Source organism: Coturnix japonica, chromosome 10 (genome assembly GCF_001577835.2).
Source record: "Coturnix japonica isolate 7356 chromosome 10, Coturnix japonica 2.1, whole genome shotgun sequence".
Classification (NCBI taxonomy): domain Eukaryota; kingdom Metazoa; phylum Chordata; class Aves; order Galliformes; family Phasianidae; genus Coturnix; species Coturnix japonica.
The window spans coordinates 3098839-3121369 of NC_029525.1; the positions used below are offsets into that span (position 1 = coordinate 3098839).

General features: G+C 41.6%; 1 protein-coding gene across 9 annotated transcripts in view; it reads left to right on the top strand.

Moving 5' to 3' along the window:
• Nucleotides 1-20866, top strand: part of DAPK2 (death associated protein kinase 2) — a 50411-nt gene extending 29545 nt beyond the window's left edge. For 8 of the 9 annotated variants that reach the window (XM_032446840.1, XM_032446845.1, XM_032446841.1 and 5 more), the window contains 7 exons: nucleotides 2992-3130; nucleotides 5938-6067; nucleotides 6707-6755; nucleotides 7390-7416; nucleotides 9412-9564; nucleotides 10944-10989; nucleotides 11858-13311. In XM_032446840.1, coding sequence (XP_032302731.1) covers nucleotides 2992-3130; nucleotides 5938-6067; nucleotides 6707-6755; nucleotides 7390-7416; nucleotides 9412-9564; nucleotides 10944-10989; nucleotides 11858-12508 — 1195 coding nt within the window. In that variant the 3' untranslated portion in view covers nucleotides 12509-13311. Of the gene's footprint in view, nucleotides 1-2991; nucleotides 3131-5937; nucleotides 6068-6706; nucleotides 6756-7389; nucleotides 7417-9411; nucleotides 9565-10943; nucleotides 10990-11857; nucleotides 13312-16767; nucleotides 16858-17021; nucleotides 17103-17584 lie in introns of those variants that run through there. The other variant, XM_015872501.2, reaches the window with a different exon arrangement.
• The last annotated feature ends 1665 nt before the right edge of the window (nucleotides 20867-22531 follow it).

A 22531-nucleotide genomic window follows, 5' to 3' on the forward strand; every position in this document is an offset into this window, starting at 1 on the left:
CAGTAGCTTATTTCATTTTTAGAGGGCTGAGTGCAAGAGAGCTTTGAACTTATTAAAGCCACTGCATTCTGCTGCTGCACACAAACTGAGGATGATGATAATTGCTAATAAAGCTACGTTAGTTCTCTCCTTAAGCAGATGATTTATACTCCTAACACACTGTTATCAGTCTCATACTCATTGCAGTTTATTCAGATAAGCATTTTCAGTGCCTGGCCAGTTAATCTTATCACAAGCTGCAGTGGACTTTAGCTTCAAAAGAATGTTCTCAGTATTCCTATTAATTGAAGAAGCTGCCTGTATGTTTAAAACCGGCTTTGGCTTAAATGTTGATACCCTCTACAAATCAGATTGTGCTGGCACTGACAGTGGCATCTTCCCTTTATGTGGGGACAGATTTTACAGATGCTGTTTGTTCTGCTTAGGGGCAGAAAGAGCACTGCCTAGTTCACTGTGTAATGTGCACCTAGGCAGGCCCAGAATTTGCCCTTTCATGTGTACACTGCCCAGGATTATGCTCCCCACAGCTTCTGGTGACCTTGCCCTGAGGCTGCTTTGCCTAAACAAAAGCAGCTTAAAGGCAGCTCTGATCGATATGTCAGACTCCTCTTCTAGTAGGTGTTCCCAAGAAATAAGGCAGCTTTATCATTTAGTGGACTTTGAAGGAAGAGCAAAGTGTCATCCACTTGCTTCTTTCTTTGCCTTGGAAATAAAGGTGAAGAGTTAAGAGAGAAAGAGATGAGACCAGAGGAAGGGATTTTTTGTAAGCTGAAGTTCCCCAAGAAGGGAACATTCCCTCTTCTATCTGTGGCGTTGATTTGGAAAATACACTTGTCTGGATGCTCAAATGTTGTAACTTGCAATGGAGTTTTTTTACTGCTTTTGTTTTACTCTGTTCATTTCAGGAGCCAGAGAACATTGTCTGCTTTCCAAGTGGTAGTAGGGTTAGCTAAAAATGATTGCAGCTGCGACAAGTTATTAGAGGAATCTGTGAGTGAGATCTGCTAGTCTCTGCTGAAATCTGTGTACAAAGAGCAGGCAAGTCTCGTTTCCTTAATTATTTCTATTCAAAATACAGACCAGCGGTCACCTCCCGCAGCAATCTGGCCCTGCCTGCAGGAAGCCAGCTGCCCTGGGATACTTTCTGTTACCCTTCTGGAATGTAACCATGCAGGCAGGCACTTTACTCTCTCCCCCTTTTGCTCTATAGAAGCTTCTCAAGGCGGGCTCTTTACTCAGAACTAATAATGAGTTCTGTCTGAACTGGCCTGACAGCCCAAGTTTCAGCTCAGCCTTCTCTCCTCCATCACTTGTAAAAGATGATACTGCTTAAGGAGAGCACAGATCCCAAGGCACTTTATGAAAGGCATTCCCTTCATGTTCCCTTGGCACAGAGGACTGTACTAAGGATGTCAGAGAATATATGTACAAAGGAATGCCAGAAAATTTAGCAGAGGGAAATTCCATGTTACAAAACACAACAGAAAAATAAGGAAAATTTAAAAAAAAAAAAAAAGAGAGATTTAGAGAGTCTGAATTAGGCTGAGACATTAGCCTGAGCGGCAGAGATCTTAAGAGACCAATCTAAAGGAAAACTCAGTAGATGTGATGATTTCTTATTAACATGAGGTTTGAAAACCATGCACAAAGAGTTAGTAAGGATAAGTGTGGAGATCACTCTGGAAAGAATGCTGGAATATTTGGGGGGAAGGTTCAAACTCTACTGCTGTGCTACCAACATCCACCTCTAAAGCTGTGGGCCAACATAACAAAACAGGAGGTGTTACTTTTGGAGCAGCTTTGTACCACATTCCCAAGTCCTTTATTTTTGTTTGCCAGCCACTGAGTAGTAACAATTACAGAAGAAGGGACTTCTGCAGGTGAAATGTCCCGCCTCACATTGCATAGAAAGTTTCTTGCCTGTGTGGAAACTGGAAAAATGTCCCATGATTGACTGGTCGGTCAAACAAGCATCCTGGCTTGTATCAGGAATGGTGTGGTGAGCAGGACTAGGGAAGTCATCCTGCCCCTGTACTCGGCATCGGTGAGGCCTCACCTCGAGTACTGTGTTCAGTTTTGGGCACCTCAGCACAGGAAAGACATGGAGGTACTGGAGCAGGTCCAGAGAAGGGCAATGAGGCTCGTGAAGGGCTTGGAGAATCAACCCTATGAGGAGAGGCTAAGGAAGCTGGGGCTGGTTAGTCTGGGGAAGAGGAGGCTGAGGGGAGACCTTATCACTCTCTTCCAGTACCTGAAAGGTGCTTACAGTGAGAGTGGGGCAGGTCTCTTCTCACTAGTGACAAGTGACAGGACGAAGGGAAATGGCCTCAAGTTGCGCCAGGGCAAGTTTAGGTTGGATATTAGGAAGAACTTCTTTACAGAAAGGGTAGTTAAGTACTGGAATAGGCTCCCCAGGGAGGTGGTTGGATTGCCATCCCTGGATGTGTTTAAGAGCCATTTGGATGTGGTGCTCAGGGATATGATTTAGCAGAGGGTTGTTAGATTTAGGGTACTATGGTTTAGGCTGCGGTTGGACTTGATGATCTTCAAGGTCTTTTCCGACCTGGGTGATTCTATGATTCTGTGATTCAGCAGTTGTTGGCTACTGCAATTTTCTGTTTCCTGTGTGAAAGTGAAAATGTTGGAAAACTGCAGTTGGAATAGTTAACATTGAAGCCTGCCTATTGCAATTTGTCTGTAGGTGCATCAGGGAGTGCACCTCTTTTGGGTCCTTCACAACCTTTGATGAAACAAATCTAGCAGCATCAATGCATTAGGGAAAGATAATCCTTCGTTTGGAGGGGTGGGGGCTAAAGGCAAACAGCAGTTTTAACACGCCTTAGACCCCAGCACAAAGCTCCAAACAGTCTGTAAAGGTGGCCTTTTCTAACTGTATGGAAGTGTTTTCTGTACTGCAGTTTTCTGTGATTACATTTACTTTATGTCCTAGAACGCATTTGATAAGGAAAAGTTTCCTGGTGTGTTTTGCAGAGTGTCTGGGGGAGAACTTTTTGACTTCCTGGCTCAGAAGGAATCTTTGAGTGAAGAGGAAGCAACCAGATTCATCAAGCAGATTTTGGATGGTGTGAATTACCTTCACTCTAAGAAGATCGCTCACTTTGACTTAAAGGTGAGGAGGCTGATATAGACTTAGTGTTATTGTTAATTCTTGATGACTGACTGTACCTTACTGCGGATGAGCAGGGCCAGGTCCAGCTACAGACAACTGTTACTGCTTGTAGATTCCACTATGTTCAGAATAATGTGGAGTATGTGTTTACCAATGCAATTTGGTTAAACAAAAAGACTTTAGTAATGTAAGGCTTTGAAAGAACATCACACGGAACAATCTGTATGCTGTGTCAAGTGGCATCCATAGCCTTGGTCCTGCCCTAATCAAAACAGATCAGACTGTTTCTCCTTTTGACTGTGCTCTGCCAAGATGGACATCTTTGTCTGAAGGTTGAAGTCTGTCATCACTGGGGATGGAACCATTGAAGCTAAAATGAAGTACTTTCCCAGTAGCAAACCCACTGCTACAGAACTGTCTGCCTCAGACATTACTGCTTTCAGAAATACTTTCAAAATACTCTTAATCAGTAGAAGATTGAATAAGAATGGGGGAGGAAGGGAACTGTTTGGAAATGAAGGAAAAAGGAAGAAAAACTGTACTACTGCTTTACCTGTTCCTTGTCCTGACTTTAAATTCACGTTAGTTTAGTACTGATTACTATACTGATGTGTGTCCTCTAAGTTGACTCCTCCTAGGTTTTCAACATAGGTACACAGATTCCTTGAGCTAAATGTGTGCCTAATAATATCTTAAAGTGCCTAGTCTTAAGTCAGTGCCGCTGGCACATATACAGCCACTGCAAATGTTGCAGATTACATCTGTCCAGATAAACTGCCACTGAAATCTTCAGGGGGAATGTGAAAAAGGATTTGAGATGTACAAAGGGATAAGGGGAAGTACACTTGATTTTGGAATTGCTGCATGAACCTAGAAGCCAAAGAATGAAGGTTTTCACTGTTCATCCTAGAGAACAGCTGAATAACCAGTGGTGTGAAATGACATGAATATAAATGTAACTTTTTCCATACAGATCTCTAGCAACTCATTTGATATGTAACGCCAGTGATGTCAGGCAGCCAATGGAGATGTTACAGGAAAAAAAACAAAATAGAAATGAGAAGGGATAAATGGAGAATCATTTCACTGATGGAGGATGTCAAGTTATCTAAAACATATTCACAGTTTAAGTCTCTCAGATTTAATAGGACTGTTTCTTGGGGTTTTACTAGTGTTAAATTAGACATGTATTTTTTTTAAGCAGTGATCTGATCAGGTAGAAGAAAATTGATATTTATCTCATCACTGATCAAGGCTCCATCAATTACAGTGGAGCTACAGTGTCTTACACACCTTAAGGAATAAAACAGTGCAGGGCTGTGGCTGTGACTTCTTGCCATTTCAGCCTGTTCCATGTGCTCCAAACAGGCTTATATCACATATCTGCAGGAAACACGTATGCCCTAGATCCATGGAAGAAAACCAGACTTGTTAGCCAGAGGCTAAAATAGGCTATGACAATGAATTATTCATATGCTTTCTTTCCCAGTGCAGCTCTGAGTGTGTGTGTGTGTGTTAGCTGGAGACACTTCCACATAAGGATCTGCTTTGAAAAGGCCAGGCAGCTGCCAGCAGTGAATCAAATTGTCTCACCATTGCTCTTGAGCTTATGATTAAGTTATGAAAAATTAATGCATTGAAGCTCTTCATCAGAGATAATTGAATCCGCAGTTTATTCTGAAACCTGTGAAATAGGTGCTGGCAAGGGGCAACTGAGGCGGAGAAACGTAATTGGAAAAAAAATGAAATATCCATTGCATTTGGCAAAGAGTAAGGAGTCAAAGTTTACGTCTGAAGTAAAGATAGCTCTAATATCAAAGTTATTCTAGCTTTGGCTTAGGGCTTTGTTCTGTGAATCTGTAAGAAACGCTGCATGTTCTTCTAATAGCTTGCTGTCATATGTTATGTAGGACCTCTAATTGCTACACTATTTTCAGGATTGTTCAGGTAGCAAATCCTTTAGATCTTTCTGGGTCTTCTTGTTGCAGGTGTGCATTTAGTTCCAGAAAAAAAGAGTATTTACCTTCCCTAAGTAGGTTCAGATGTGTTAAGAGCCATATACTAAGACACTGTCCAGTAGGTTGTGGTACAGTAGGAACAACTGGGCAGAAATAATGAGATTTCTCAGTGTACATTCCGAGAACAGCTCAGCAGAATGCTCAGTTCTGCAGCTGTCCTTCAGGATTGAGCAAGTGCATGCTGTCTTTGTACTAGCTGTTGCACTGCTTCAGCTGCCCTCTAGCTGTTAAGTGGGCACTGCTGTTAGAATGGAGGCAAATCCATGGCATCAGGGCCTGGCATCTTCCTAGGGGCCTTTCAGGACAAGGACATATTTTCTGATTTAACAGATGACAAGCTGCACCACAGTTCCGCTTCATGTTATATCACAGCGGTGCTGGGATAATAATATAGTTACATATCAGATTAGGGAACTAAATACAGTAGTGTGGAAATCCGAGGATATGTTTCTTCTACCCTGGCAACAGTCATCATTAAAGATAGGCTTGATGGGAAGACAGAAAGATTTTGCCTGAGGTGAGAATAAAGACTGCAAGAGGAAGAATGTGTTATGTTTGTCAGTTTTGTTTTCCTATTGCAAAATTCTGGTCTGTTCATTGATGTCAGATGGTATGGGTTGTCATCCCTTTACCAAAAGAGTGAATTGTGTATGATGAAGCAAAGGCGTGTTCTTCTTGTTCTATGGTGCTGTATATGGGAAGGAAAAAAGAAATTTGAGAACTGTAGGTGTAGATCTGTTTTTTTCTAGGATAATGTAATGACAAATATCTATCTTTTGTTATTTTTAGCCTGAAAACATTATGCTTTTAGACAAGAATATCCCTATTCCACACATCAAACTCATTGACTTTGGCCTGGCTCACAAAATAGAAGATGGAGTTGAATTTAAAAACATTTTTGGAACTCCAGAATTCGTAGGTGAGTGACCAGTTTGTACAAGGTGACCTACATCTACAGATCTGCTTTATTTTTCTGTGTTAGGCTTTCTGTATGGGCTACTCCTGTGGGAGTCAGTTGTTGCCAAACAGATTGTTTAGAGGCACAAATTCAAGGCTGAGGTTGTGAAACACTGCAGTATGAGTTATAATTTTCTACCTGTTGCTTGGGACATGTGCGTGTCCACACAATCACACAGGTTCCTCTGTTGTTTCCTTCTAGACAAACTGCCTCCCATTGCTTTTCTCCCTTCCATTTTCCCCCTTGATTTTATAGTTATTGCTTACTGATCATCATTCTAATTGTCTCTCTACATTCTATTTATTTCATTTCGGGGGTTGTGGTGGGGAAGATAGAGAGTTGTAATTCATATTCCATTTAAGCACACCTGTTCCGTGACCTGAGATGATTTCAGTGCTGTCAGAGACAGCTTTTATTTTTCTCTCAGTACCTTTACAATGGCCTTTTCCCTTGTGCGCTGTCTTACATGGGGATGCTTTGCAATAAGAATTTTTTTCTTATAAAGATATTTCACACGGATAGCAGTCATCTGTTTTTTGGTCTTTTTCTGTTCCCACCTACTTATTTATATATTCATTTATTTTCTAATATCTTCTGCAGCTCCAGAAATAGTGAACTATGAACCACTGGGGCTGGCTGCAGATATGTGGTAAGCTTCTAACTTCTTTTCCAGGTTGCTCGCCTGACAATTTTTCCCACTCTTCTCTGAAGGGAATCTTTTTCTACTGCAACAAATTAAGCAAGACAAAATTAAGTGTAATGATGATGTGTTCTTTGTTCTGTCATTCCATTTTTATGGATTGCTTTTGCTGAAATGATAAGTGGTTAACTTCTTCAGTGGCCGTTATAGAGTTAACAGTTTGCCGCTGTCCACTGCAGTGGAGCACTCACAAAAGAAAACATGTTCCTACAGTGTCTGTGACAGCTTTATTTATTAGAGCACTGCATGCAGAGGAGACCTGCGTACTAATCTGATCTGCTGAGAATGCAGCCAAAAGAAGTCACCCCAAACAAAATCCCCTTCCTACTGTGTCTGTGTATTTCTGGTTGGTACTGTGGCAAATATCCTCCACCATAGAAGTAAACGATTTCAGATATCCACAAAACATGAATATTGGTGTAAAATTCACATTTTCACATTATCTTTTTGATAATGGCAGTTATCTAAAATAGTGAGAGCTCTCCTGCCTGTACTGCAGTACTGCAGCCATTTCTCTATTGTGTATGTTGAAAAGAACACAGATAATACGGAAGCTTTGCAATTAATCTCTTTTCTTTTTCAGGAGCATAGGAGTCATCACCTACATACTGTGAGTACAAACAATACATTCATTAGTGTAGAAGTGTTCCTAAAGCTCTAATGCACTGCTACAAAACAGCTTTTCCCTTCAGTCAAGCAAGAGAGGAGCTGCACACACACCCTCTAATGGAAAAACTTATTCTTCAGCTTTTTCAAATTTTAAAATAAGGCATAAAAGAGATTAAGAGGGACATTATGACCAGATGAAGAACAAATGGCTCTGAAGTCATTGGGCATTTCTGCTTCCTATGAGATCTCATCAGTACAATGTGATAGAGCATAGGAAAGCCCAAGCATATTGGTTGGGCATAGAATAGCTGAGTTACCCGTGTGTGGAGGGAATAGAAACATGAAGAGAAATAGCATTTACAAGCAGAGTTATTTCTGGTGAAAACAGGGAAGTTTGAAACTGCTTGTAAAGGCAGCAGTCTAGTTTATATGAATATGGTCACCCATATTCAAAAAGGTGAATTTAAGCAGAGATGGTTGATCCAGGAAACAGAGAACTCATCTTGCAGGATTAAAAAGGGCTTGTTAAAGGTAGAAGGGCAAAGGCTGGCTGGGAATATCACCAGTCAGTAAGCACAAGAAAAAAATGCTTATGAGAAAAGCATGTAAACTCTAATAAATAAGAATCTATTGACATACTGGAATCAAGCAGTTGAGATGTTGTTTTTTTTTAAGGTGGAACTTAGCAATTAGTGGAACTGCTTCTTTCACAAAGTGTCTGTGGTTTATGAATACTGTCTTTTTATCACCTTCTTATTGACTAACTAAAACGGGAGCAGCAGCTTAAGATGGAGTGTGGAGAAGTGTTAAGAAATGAGACTGACTGTGCTTATGGGGCAGACTTTACTGCATCAAAAACAGCTGGAGAACTTCATTTGTGTTGCCTTACTGTGACAGCAACGTCAGTGTCATATGATTAAGAGAGGAAACTGTTTCTGTGCTCAAATGCTTATTCTGTGAGTGAAGCTGTGGTAGCTGAGGACTGGACTGAATGACACATGTGGTCCTATGTCTTTTTCTGCTTACTTCTGAATCGCTGGTCATCTTGATAGTGAATGTAAAGACAAAGTAAAAGGTCTGTATAGCAGTTTTTTATTCAAACCCTCACTTTAGAGCACAGGAGTTTGATGCGGTCCTGTTTTGAGCCGGCTGCATCCTGAAGCATTGCTATCAAAGCGTAATAGCTGAGACAACTTTAAACAGGAATGAAATAAATTGCCTCAGTATAAATAACATTTCCTGTAAACCAGGCTTGCAAGTCAGCATCCTTCATGTTGAGGGGAGTGGAGGGCAGGGTAGGAGGAGTCTGCAGTGAACCTGCTCTGACATTATTTATTATGATACCTCCATCATATCCATATGGTTGGAGCAAAGTGTCAAGGGAATGCAATCTTGCATTGATCAGAAATGGTTGAGTTCTATCTCAATCAAGTCCCATAGTGAATTCCTTTTAATGAGCTGTGTGCCCATTCCTCCCTGCAGGGCTGGCATCTAGCAAGGCCACACCTGGTTTCTGGTCACACACTGTATTGTGATTCCATCTGAGAAACATCTCCTGTCTGAACTTACTGCATGGGGAGCTTGTCAGTAGCTTTGCAGACAGAAAATTGCAGGCAGGATTTTTCCTACCTGATGAAAATGAATGGAAATACAGATTTATCTGCTTGAGCTGACAGAAGCTTCTGACAGGTAGTGTTTGTGGAGTCACAGTGACAGATGCTCTTCTCAGCTTTTTCTATTTTGACAAACTGTGACTTCAGTGAGATACTCAGGATGGGAGAATATGTACATGTCTATCTGAGCACTCAGTGCTGCCCTGGAGACTTTCAAAGTGAGTCTGATTCAGAACCACAGATGCTGAACCTGTTATTTCCCAAGTGGCATGGCTGCTCAATACAGAGATGTCCTCAGAGTATAGAACACAGCCACTGTAATTGAATTAAGGGACCTCTGGTGCATGTTTTCTCCTATTGATTCTTCTTTATGGCTTATCTAGGCTTAGTGGTGCATCACCATTCCTTGGAGAAACTAAACAAGAAACGCTTGCTAACATCACAGCTGTGAATTATGAATTTGATGAAGAATTTTTCAGCAATACCAGTGACCTGGCAAAAGATTTTATTCGGAAGCTCCTGGTGAAAGATCCACGGTAAGTAAAACTTCAGAATCGTTCATGGATGTGTTAGATAAATCTGGTGAAACAGCCTGCTGAGCAGTCTGCAAAGCCTTCCCTGCAGTGTGTATTGCCATTCAAGAGCAAGACAGTAGGCAGAATTCTGCTGCTGTGCCTGCAATGAATCACAGCATCCACAAACTCCAACAAAAGGAACCAAAATCTCCTTTCTTAAATTTCAATTTCATGACTGCATTTTCTCCAAAGTCAAAATGGTACAACAATGTCTATGTAAAGGGCTGAAAATGGTGTGCAAAATCTTGAGCTCTAGGTAACTGCTACTGCAGTATTTCAGTCTACTGTGAACTACCTGCAAGGACATGACACAATCCTTTAGTATGTTCCCTGTGGTGCAAGAACACTTTGTTTGTACATCTGTTCCTACTGGAATTGTTCTTTATGTCTCTGTGCATCCACTACAATCACACAGGATTTGCATGACAGCTACACAGAGCTTTATTCTCAGTCTGAGGGAATTACAGTCTTTTAAATGTATTTCTTTTAGTAAAGTGCACACAGAAGTAGCATCTCCTTCCCCTTAACCCCATTCATCACAGAGGGAAGTCAGGCTGTTGCAATTCTTTCTAGTGTCTTCATTAGAAGAGAAGAATGATATTAGAAAGAAGCAAGCTGTTGGGTCAAGCCCTGAGGAATTGCAGCAGTTTTAGAATAGGTTGGAGTAGATGGGTTTTGATGAGGCTAGCACAGGTCTAGCAACCTCCTTGTAAAAAAGACAAGTCGGGGACATTGATATTTGTCACATGTCCAGACGCAGCCATGGAGCAGTACAGTGGTTCTGCCTTGATTCTGAATGGTGATAGGGTGCTGTTCACTGAGCTGCCACACTGTGGGAAGAAGTTAGGATTGATCACATTGGATAAAATTTGAAGTATTCCTCTCAAATTCTGTTTCAGGAAATGGAAGGAATGATGTCCTGTTGTACTCTAGAGGATGCTTTTGATATAATTAACACTGCATACCGTGATTTAGACACAGTTGTATTAAAGGTGTATAGAAATAGTTTATTCTCTAAGCCTGTAGGATGAATAATGTTTTATCACTTTTTACAAGAGGGTACACAAAAATACACATTTTGGTCAAGACGAAATTAGAATTGTCTGGAATAGGGACAATTTCTTACTGAAGCTGAGAACATTTGCTGGTAAGCACACAAACAGCACAGCACGCCTTGTGGAAAAACACAGTCCTCAGATTTCAGCATTAGGCCTGGAGTTACCTTGGTAAATGCTTCACTGCTTATGCAAAGGCAAAGAGAAGACTAATGGACTTGTATGCAAGGTATTGCTCACTCAAATCCGTACTTTTTGTATTTCTTTTTTCTTTATTTTTTTTAGGAAACGGCTTACAATTCAGGAAGCTCTGTCTCATCCATGGATAACGGTAAGACCAAATAAAAAGGCAGATCTTGCTTTTTGCTGTGAGCTGAGCAGAGTTAATGTTCTCACTCTTATTGATGTGTTAATTGGAAATCTGACCTCTGTGTAGTTAGAGACCATTGACATCTGAAAGAGATTCACTGGGAGGAAATTGGTCAGGTCTGACTGAATCTTGGCATTTCTGCAAGCCATTTTATTATCGTAGTTTTCAAAAAGAGGAGAACAAAGCTTTGATGTTTGTTGCATGTACAGTGTCCTACATCAGACTGTGCTTTGCATTTTTTCATCCTTCTCTGTTTGCATGATACGCACTATATCCCAGATTTAGTGCTTTCTTGAGTCAGGAGTTGATCACAGCCAGTGTGGAAATATAATTTGCCTCAGAATATAACTGCGTGTGCCACGTGTGCTCGTTAGCTGGCATTTATGTCTGAAAGGATTTTTTTCATCGTAAATGTTGCTTGCATTTGTGGATACATAAATCTCATCTAGAAAATACCTTTGGATAATCTCAGCATGCACAGTGATCCAGTTTTTGCTCTGCACTGCAAAAAGCACTGAGCGGACTGTTTTCAGGACTGTTGTTTTTCCTCTTACAAATACTGATATTTTTGAGAATGACTGATTTAAAAATTAACAAGAAAAGAAATTAAGGCCCAGGTACTTCAACTCACTGCACTGGAATGCATGCACATTGCTTATTACATTCATTTTCTCCTGCTGGTTTTTGTTTTAATTGAATGTGTGAAGGAAAATCTGTGGGAGAAAAGAATCTCCCACAGATTGGAAATTCAGGTTGCATCCTTTGTGTGGAGTTTGAATTACTGCACTGTCTTGTAAATGTCCAGTAATATTGGTTCCTCTGTCTGAAGACTCACCAGCTGAAGGAAGAAACAAAAGTCGAAGAAAACAAGAAGGCTGAGAACACGCAGCTCAAGACAAAACGACTGAGGGAGTACACCATAAAATGCCATTCAAGTATGCCTCCTAATAACACCTACATCAACTTTGAGCGCTTTGCCCGGGTAGTAGAAGACATTTCATTTATGGAACGAGAGGTCAGCACTTTGGCTGCATCCCACGATTCTTTGCAGGAGGACATTGATGCTCTGGTTTCCATTTATAATGAGAAAGAAGCTTGGTATAAAGACGAAAATGAAAGTGTGAGGCACAAACTGTCTCAGCTCAAGTATGAATTCCGTAAAACTGAATCCCTGAAAAGACATCTACAGGATGATATCAAGGCTGTAGGTGCCAGTCTTACAGTCATAACTGGGAAATATGCGGCTCTGCAGAGTCAGTATGAGTCTCTCAGTCAAGAAATTTCTGAGGATCTTAAGTGGATACAGGATTTGATGAGTAATTTTCAACTGGAAAATGGAAATGAAGCCTGTGTGAATGGAAACTTTGACTCTGTTTTCAACAAAGATATCAACGAATCCCTAACGGACCTATTAAACAGATCGTGCTGTGAGGAATTCCTTGCAGGGCTGAATCTCAGTGTAGCAGAATCAAATCAGTAATGTTCTACATCATGTTACATGCAGGCTTTGATGCCTCTCTCAATGTACAACAGTAAAAAAAAATAATGTTTCAGTGCATAATCTCTACACACAGAAACATTACCTAGAACTGAAACAGTAATTCTGACGCGTTGCGCAAGTTGCTGACCAAAACCATAAATTCCCAGTGCTAAAGTCTGTAGTGTTTAAGTTCTTTCCCATGCTTGGTGTCTGAACTTACAGGAACTGGGTTATCACTGTAGTATGGACCACAGCTAACCCTGCGTCTTTTTGCATTTCCTATGTCATACTTGATCATATATTGCAGTTCCTGAAGTTCACTAAGTAATGAGTGCAGAAAAGAGAGTTCAGTCTGTATTTATTGGGCTGGGTGCCTAGAAACCAAGAAAGAATTAATGATAGCATCTCCATTTGGATAAAAGAAATAGTCACGTAGAGCTGCTTTGGGCAGTTCTACAGAGCAGATGGGAGAAATATTTGCAAAGGTTAAATCTGTGCTGTAACACAAAGTAAGTGAAGTAGTACTTTAGTATGTGGGAATTCTCTGTGAGAATGGCTGCTGCTGAAGAACCGTTAAGATCAGGCTTTTCAAGAGGAGGTTTCTAGGCCTGTAATTCAGTTTGAGATCTTCTGCCATCAGGTGTTAGCTGATGGTTAATTCAGTAGTTTAATATTCAGTGAAGTTTCCTGTCCCGTACCAAAGAAACTTACTCCAAAGACAGAGCTATGAGTTTGTAATGAACTGATTGAATTACTGTGTATGTCATTGTGCCGTGCCAATATTAAAATGTGAGTGATGATAAGCAGTAACATACATGTCTGATTTGCTTTCTGCAGTAAATGAGACAGAGCTTCAACTAATTTAATATGCCATGTGGGACTGAGGACTGACGTTCTTGCTGTGAAGTTGTTTTTCTTATATAAGTTTTAGAAAGTAAGAGAAAATTTGGCCCAAACTTGAATCCTGTCTTGTGTTTCAAAGATTTCAGTTGTTTATATTGTATATTCACAGAATCATTTTTCAGACACAGTAAATTCTTCTTTATGAAGAATTCTTTATTTTCACTTCTTCCTTGATTATGTAGTCAGTGACAAAAAAAGAATTGTGAGGCTTTTTTTGTACTGTACAGCTGCTTTATGCCCTCTTTGCTTAGCTAAATGAATTTCCTTCAAGGTAACTGTTACACAGGTACAGGAATTACAGAGGTAGTAGCCAGGCTTCCCTGTGTCCGTGTTCAGGTCCATCCAGAGTTGATCTGGAAATGTATTAGAAGGGGAGAAGTTAATGATCTCACTGAACTGAACCGCTGTTGTTCCTAACATTAAAAACAAACAAGTTCCCTGCCTTGAGATAAAAATGATAAAAGCAAACCTTGATCCAGTTTGTGTAAGGCGCAATGGATCTGTCACTGTCATTGTGAGAACATACAGAGGCTGATGGAAATGAAAAGTCCTGGAAAAAGTTGCTCAGCAGGGTTGATGTTAACACTGTTATGGTACATGGAGGATGAAAACTGGCAGTGTGCTCTGAGGCATCTTGCTTTACACAAGAGGTAAAATTTAAGATAGCCAGGAGATGTCCCTCATATGCTGATGCTGTTGGCCAGGGACTATGGGACTCCAGGGTGCCGAGCAGTATTGGAAATGTTAACTCTCAGCTTTTGGTTGGCCCTGAAGGCTTCAGTCATTTCTGCGGGTTCCTTGGAGCTACTGGATCCAGGAGATGCTGTCCAGGCAAACTGGAACATCAGACATTTTTTTTACCACTATGAAGGAGAGAGTTTCAATTCTTAAGAAGCAACTTAAGGATTATTGAGAGTCAGTATCTACAGAAAAGACCCTCAGTGAAGAAAGGGAGTCTGCCTGCCTTCCCTCAGCTGTCATCTCACGTCCTCTGATTTGTGTAGATTTTCTTGAGGAAATGCACTGACAAGATGAGAAGGAACATGAAATGAGGCCACTCTGTTCCCAACTGCTTGGGTGAGGTCAATATTTTTGTTACTCAGTCCTTGAGGTCAATGCTCTCCGAGCTGAAGGAGGTAAATAACACACTGTTTTTGAGATGGTGTTCTGATGATTGAGAAGATGACAAGGTCATTGTTTGCAGGCTGCTTAGCAATTGAGAGATAGTTATTAACACTTGGGAGCACTGCGAAGCGAGCTATTTTGATTGGTGATGGCTCTGCTGCCAAAAGGGCACTCAGGAATTTTTCATAACCATTATATAGCTGACATTTAGACTGTGACATTTTTTCCACTTCAAACTGATTCTACCAGATTTTGTTGTACCACTGTTTGCAGTGTGGGGAAACGTACTTAGTGCTTATATGTACCAGAGATGGGTGGACACCCAGGAGTGGTGTGTACATGTAAATGGGAAAGGAGTGTAGCTGATTACTTGGCTCTGGCTTGCACAGATGCTATACCCATTGCGTCTGAGGAGAGAAGTGAATTTGTTGTCTCATAAGCACTTCTTTGCTGGAAAATCCTCGGTGGTGCACTTTCCATTCTCCTTTGGTACACCTTCTCTTTCAGCTGTCTGCCTTGATTGCATTCTGTCCAGTTCAGTGTAAGTATTTCTGGATTGTCTGCTCCCTACATGAGCAAATCAAATCTGCTGAGATGGCGGTCACTCTCCAAACTCCCTACCAGTTGAAGAACTGTCTCCCATCCTCTTTTCTTTTACCAGATCTAGTATTGATCGTTGTTTTTGTCATTCCCGGATACAATTGTCTGGTCTATGCATTTGTTGATTTGCTTTTGGATTTCAAAGGTACTTCATTTTTAGCATGTGTAGAATATCTATCCCAAAATATTGGACACGTGTCTGATTTCTTGTCTATATACATTTTAATTGCTTCCCTCCTCCTTTCCTACACCTGCCATATAATTAGATATTGCAGCTTTTTCCTTATGCATTTACTGCTGAGGCGCCAGGGACTTGTGCTCTCATATTCTGAGGATGGTTAAAGGGCAAAGGCTAAGCTGTCTTCAGATATGCTGGAGTGTATGTCTCAGTAACTAAATACTAAGTGACAGATAAACTTTTTCTGTTTAGTTTCTATATTTTCAGCAAAACATCTTGGAATGAGGTTGATGGAAGGGATTGGAGCTGACAAAGAGAGAGCTGGGATAGTTTGGTATCAAGAGGAGGCCTGGGGAGTGCTTATCAATGTGTGTAAATACCTGGTGGAAGGGAGAAAAGAGGCTGAGCCAGGCTTCCTCTGGTGGTATCCAGTGACAGGACAAAGGGCACAAACTGAAATAAAGAAATTCCATATAAGTACTGAAAAATCAAACAAACTTGTTTACTGTAAGAGAAGTCAGATGCTGGAATATGTTGCCCAGAGTGGCTGTGAATCCCCATCTTTTGACACTGGAGTGAGATGTGGTTCAGGGCAAGTGTCATCTGGGAAAGTGGCTCTAGAATAAAATGGAATATCCAGCCCTGGACATTAGGAGAAGGCCCTAATATATCTTTGGTTCTGCAGCATCCTTGTAAGGGGACAAAAGTGAGGGGGGAAAAAAAGTGTGAAAATTCCAAAAGTAGCGTGGGACCCAATAGTGTGATGGTGCTGGGTTTAGTCCTGCTCTTCCATACCCCTGAGAAAGCAGTGGGCAGCAGTGCTGTACCTGTGCTCTTAGTAGCTCCATCTCCTTTCCATTAGGCACTTGTAGAGCCTTTTTATGCCCTCCCAGAGCCCTTCTGAATGATGTGAATGAAGGCCAGCTGAGGTGAGCTCCAATCAGAGGAAATGGAGGTGCTGCAATGAGATGTGCTTCAGTGGCTTTGCAAAGCGAAGGCATTGCTTAGCACCCTCTAGTCACTGTAGCTATCTCCCTCTGCTGCTTGGCTGTCCCGCATCCTATCCTTGTGCTGCTAAAGCTGTTCCAGGCTTTTTGCTTGTGTTATTCTGGGGATCATAATGAAGCAGCAGGCAGAACTGGAGGCTGGAGCAGAGCTTGTGCCCTGCACCCTTTGTGCCAGGCTGAGGGGCTAGAAGTGGGCACAGCACTCAGGGCAGCTGCAGACTACTGACTGAAGGAGTTTTAGGGTTTTGATTGAAATCAAGAGTATGGACCCCTTGACTGGAAAGGGGTGGGCAGGGTGGATCAGGGTTTTAACTCTTTCTTCTGCTTTTACCTGTACAAATCCACAGCTTTCCCAACCTTATTTGCAGCCAACTTCAAAAAAAATCTTATGCGCTTCATGTATCAAAGGGAGCTATGCAATAAAATTGCCATCTCTTATCTTCCAGCCATTGGACAAGCAGCAAGCTTTGGTACGGCGAGAATCTGTTGTTAACATGGAAAACTTCAAAAGGCAGTATGCCAGAAGGCGGTGGAAGGTATGGCAAGCAGCTTTTCATCCTGCTTGTGTAGGGCTGATGGGGATCTGTGGGCAAGGCAGAGCTTACACATGTAAAATTGTAAGACGCCTTAGATGAACAAAATGTATTTTGATGTGTGTCTGTTGGTGTTTTCGTATTCTCATTCTTCCTTCTATTTGTAGCTTTCTTACAGCATTGTCTCCTTGTGCAACCACTTATCTCGTTCACTGGTGAAAAAGGTCCTAATTCAGGATGAATGTTTGGTAGGTACATTCTTCAAAGGGGAAGAAGGGAATGAAATTTTACTGTGGATTGAAATTTGCAACACATTAATGTTTTGGTGTGGGAAAACGGGCAAAAATTGTGGCATCCTTTGCATGCTTGTTAATGCTACTTCAAGTTGTATTATGCCAGAAATGCTGAGCAAGGAAAAATTGTGACTGCAAACCTTATGGGTGCTGGTCACATTTGTTTTACATGTGCATGGAGGCTGCACATTGTGTGGATGTGACAGCAGTGACTGTCCTGTCCAACTGAGAAATGAGCAGGTGTGGAGAAAGTCTGCACAGCCCCTCATGACCAGCTGTGTGAAGGGGGACCTTTCAGTGAGCATAATCTGGAATGAAACTCCGGCATTTCTCATACCTCTGCTTTTCTCTGTAAATGATACACTGATTATATCAGACTATTTAGCAGCATGGTATCTCATTTATGTGACTGGAACACCATTGACTTTTTATTTCAGAGAAACTGTGAAAGTGAAAGTGACAGTGAGGATCTTCTGCAAAGAAAAGCTGCTCTTCAGAAGAGAGGTAGCATATCCTAGTGTGATGAGAATCCCACAGGCAAGAAACAGGAAACTTTCATCCCTGCTGGAAAAAACAGCCCTGACAGCCTTACTGTCTGGATCCTTGGAATGATGCTTCTTACTTCTGAAGTGACACCAACAACTGGATAATGTTATTAATTGTCTTCTGAGCATTTTAGAACACTGTTGATCCAGATTTCCAGGGAAGTGCCACAGCACAGGCTCCACTGGAGTGCTTTTATATTTTGAGCTCTTTGTTGATATTTCAGTCTTTGTGATATCAACTTTACTCAGGATGCGGGCTTTCTACTTGATGTACTTTTACTGCAGAATCGTTCATATTCCACACAGGGATTAAACCTGTGTGTATTATTTCAGTCAGGGAAATTATTATCAAGCCTTAAGGAATTTTCTTATGATTTTTGTACTTGTTAATAGCGTAAATATTTGATAGCAGGTATTGATTGCTGTGGGCAGTTCTCACTCTGCTATTGCTGTTGTTGAAGAGAGAACCACAGTGCCACTGCACTCCATAACTTTGCCTTCACAAACCTGGCAGTCAGCAGTTCTCTATTCCAGTAAGGACTGTGCTGCAGCCATCATCTGGCTGATTGCAAGAGGACTAACACAGCTGCCGTGGATAACGAGCACAGCCAAAAAGAAATCTGTACTGGCTTGGAGGTTGTTTTGCACCAAGTAAAACATTTTTACAGAGTGATGGTGGGGTGCTTCACCAGCACAGGGCACTTGGAGAAGCCCTAAGGAACGGCCAAAATAGTCATTATTAGACTTGATTGTTTTAATTTATTAGCAAATTGGAAATTCATTAACACCTAGTTACATAGGTGTCGTTTACACGTCAACCCAAACTGCATACTTTTGGGTTTTATTCAAAGGGTTTATATTGAAGATTGAGTGAAGAAGCACTTTAATTTAGCGCCTTTCTGCTAGTAAGTTGCATAATTTTATCTACATTAGTTTATATAGAACATGCTAGTATTATCCAGTTGGTACAAAAAATGTGCACTGACGAGGCTATTTTTTGGTGGAATACACTAGTTGTTAAAAATCCACATTTACTTTGCCTTTAATATGTAAACTAAAAATTGCAAAGCAAGCTTTCTAGAAAAAGCTGAAGATTGATAGGAAAAACCAATTTTGTTTGGCTCTATGGTGGTCACATCCGGGTAAACCAGTGCTGAAAACTGGTATTAGGTTAATTTTGCTTGTCTTCCAGTTTCTTAGGAAGAAGGAAAATTATGCTGCTTGTATTTATATTTTTTGTATGCTTGCTTAGGTAGAGGCTGAAATGCAGTTGACAAGAAAGCACTTCTGTGAAAGGATGGAAGTGTGCAAGAAGCATTGCAGAAGAGAGGTGGAAGGTAGGATCTGAGGGAAGAATAGTGATGTAAATTGAAGGAAGTAGTGAAGGGGCAAAAGCAGTGGGAAGGAGATATGTGAAGGAGGAGGTGTGCAGGGAATTGGTGTGCAGGGAGGTGTGAAGGATTGAGAAGGTTGAAGGAAGGGAAAGAGAATGTAGGTAGAGGAATTTGGGTGTTTTTGTTTGATTGGTATCTGTTTGTTTCCCCCATCTCCAATGAAGATGGGGTCATTTTGGTGAACAAAGGGAGTGTTAGAACTGTGCAGCTCCACAATCTTTGGCTGTCTTTTTCTCTTTTTTTTCCCAATAGTTCGGTTGTTCTAATAAACTGTACCTGTACAGTAGGCAGCTGGATGCTAGAAGTTTCAGATAAATTATCAGCCAGCCTGACATTTTTAAGAACTCTCTTAATTGAGTTAATTGAGTGCTGTGGCAATTTAACACCAGTTGAGGATGAGCTCTGTTGCTGCTACCGTGTTTTTTCTTCCCCTTCTTTTACCAAATTGGAGTGGCACTTTGCACCCCAGGTAGGACTGAATCCACCCTTTTTTGTCCCCAGTCCTGGAGGTGTGACGTCTGCTAGTGGCTGTATTAGCACTTTGTCAAACTGGGGTTGTCTCAGTAGTTGTCTCCACCAACCCGTACCCCAGATGGAGCATTAGAAAACGCATTAAACAAACAAGGAGAAGTCATAGGACACTGAGCTGTTGTATGCCTGTTGTTTTTCATTTGTTTTCTTTTCCTTCCAAATTAATTCTCTTTGATCAGTTGAGCTTTGAGACATTTTTCAGTGAAGTCAACACACTGCAGCATGACCTGGTTTGTTGGCAGCCACTCCTGTCACGTTTCAGCATCAACACGGCTGTGCAAAGAGCGCTGGGTTTGGATTATACAGCAACATTAACTTGGGACAGTGTTCCTACCATTTTTTTTTTGTTTGTTTTCTTGCTTTCAGCACACTTCTACAATGCTGGATGATCTTTCAAGTAGGCTAATAATTTGTTTTTCAATTTAGGTCACCTGTTGTTTGTTTCTGATTTGGGAATCTGCTCTTGTATTCATTTCTGTGAAGCACTTGGTGATATGTTCTTGAAATTACTCTGCGCTGCCTGTGCTGTTTGCAGAGCTCTCAGAGTTCCAGGACTCTTCATGCCTGCTGAAATCCTGGCCTGAATTCCTTTTTCTGCTGAGGTGATTGGACATGGATTGCTGGACATAAAGTTCTTTCACACTGTGAAACAGTATCACAGGGACCAGGCGGAGCATCTGTGGGGCTTCCATGTAGTATGTTGTACTTTGGTAGACTGAGGAGGACAAGATTCTTCATCAGTGGAGCATTTCCAATGTTTAAACCTTGGTTTTCATAAATTACATGTGGTCTTGTTAAATGTTTTACATGCTCCCCTTGACACTGTAATTTTTTTTAATGGAACAGGCTCCATATTTGTTGTATTCATACTTTGCTGGTTTTTGTGTTGTTTTGTTTTTTTTTTTAATTGTGACAATTACACTCATCATAATTTGAGCTCAACTCGTTTATATCATTAATTGTCCTGTAGGAATTGAGAACAAATTCTCACTATATTGTTCACTTAGCTGCTTTGGGTATATATATTAAAAAATAGTAGCGGAAAAGGAAAAACATGTTCAATGCATGCAGAGTGCTGCAGTAGCATTATGTGGGAGCAGTGATGGGAAGAGCCGTCTGGGGGAATCTGTCCCAAACAGAATGACAACGTGTCTTCAGTGAGGGGCCACCCAGCTCACCTGCTGGCTTCCCCTTGCTGCCCCAGAGCATTCCCTGGGCTATGGAAAACCAAATAAACTCAGAGCCAGAGATCTTTTTCAGAGTTCCCCATGTTTCACAGCATCTTTGGGTTACAAATGAGAGACTGTGGGGCACATGGCCCTGAGGGGATTGGCTTGGCCAGGCTGGGCCCCTCACACCTGCTCCCCTCAGCAGCAGGGGGCCCTGCCTGACTCACATCAACAGCTGTTTGCATAAACATACTGCTCCCATCAAGTCTGTATGTGGGTTGGAAATGCTGCTTAAATGTGAGCACGTGGCAGCAAGTACATCTCTGACAGTGTTCTGTGGAGAGCACTGCAAGATGGGTGAGAACGCAGAGGGTTTTTTGTTTTCTGTATCTCAGCTTTCCACGTGATCAATGTGACTTGGCTGATGTTCTCTGTGTTTTTCATTTCAACACTCATCTTCACATAAACCTCAGAATTTGTGCAAGGCAGCACCATACCCTGCAGCGAGGAGCTGAGCCTGGTGGGGTGGTGAGTAGAGCCAGCTGGGGGTGGCCATGGGGCGGGGGAGGTGGGTAGAGCCAGCTGGGGGTGGCTGAACCAGTGCTCATGGCATAGCTGTGCCCCATGAGCCAGCTAGGCTAGGGAAGCAGAGGTTGCGTCCATATGCAGAGCTGTGAGGAGCTGGAGGTGCAAAGAGCTATGGAGTCTTCAAAGAGAGGTAAGGGTTTTGTGGCTCTTGTGAGCAGCTTGGCTGGGAGAAGGGTGGTTGGAGGAAAGGCCTGGGGGAGACTGGATGGGGTGGAGAACGAGCTCTGGCTCTAGGATGAGATGGAGGAGTGGGAGAGCTGCCCATGGCTCAGATGGTTTCTTCTTGTGAGTGCTGGGTTAGTTTGCTGTTAGTGCTGGTGCTGAGGCTATCACTGAGCGTTGTTTTTTTATAGCAGTTTGTCACAATGTGTGACTATCAGCCTCAGAGGTGTAACATTTTCCTGTCATACGCAGAACTGTGCTCAGTCACAGGGTGGGAAGCATCTAGTCAAGAAAATTAGATAAGAAATACTGTGTCACATCAGTAGTTCCAAAAATACTTCCTAACCTCCCCCCCAGCAATAAGCTGCATAAACTGCATTGGGTGTTTTGTTAAAGACGACTGATTGAGGTATCCTGTAATGGTGTATATATAAATTGTGATAATATGATAATTAATTGGGGGCGAGGAGGAGCTTGTAATTCTGGTGGTTTAAAAAATGTTCTTACTCTCTATCTGCTGAAAATGGGCTGTAAAGTATTGATTTGGAATCTGAATTTCATTAGTTTGATTGCTTGCAGACATGGGAAGGTCTTTTTTAAGTTATTTAGCTTAAAGCCTCTCGTTCAGTTGACAGAGGATGGGAAATGCTACATTAAGTTTAGTCCCAGTTATACAATTCAAATGGCAGACAGCAGTGTAAGGATGGAGTTTGGGCTGTAGCACTGAGCCTGCCCTCAGGTCCTCACAGACCTTGGAAACCTGCAGCAGGGAAAAGTGTTCTAAAGCGTTTGCAACAAGTCTCCTTTTGAAATGGGATTGATTCTAAGCTCTTGAATATAAAACACCTGGAAAGGTGTGGAGCAGGCAGATGTGTGGTTGTAATAGTCTTTATCTGACTAAATTAATGCAGCTTTTCCATGCATTGTGTGTGATGCTGAAAGGGAGGTATCACACAAAAGAACATTTGATTATTTTTGGAGTTTAATTACATTTT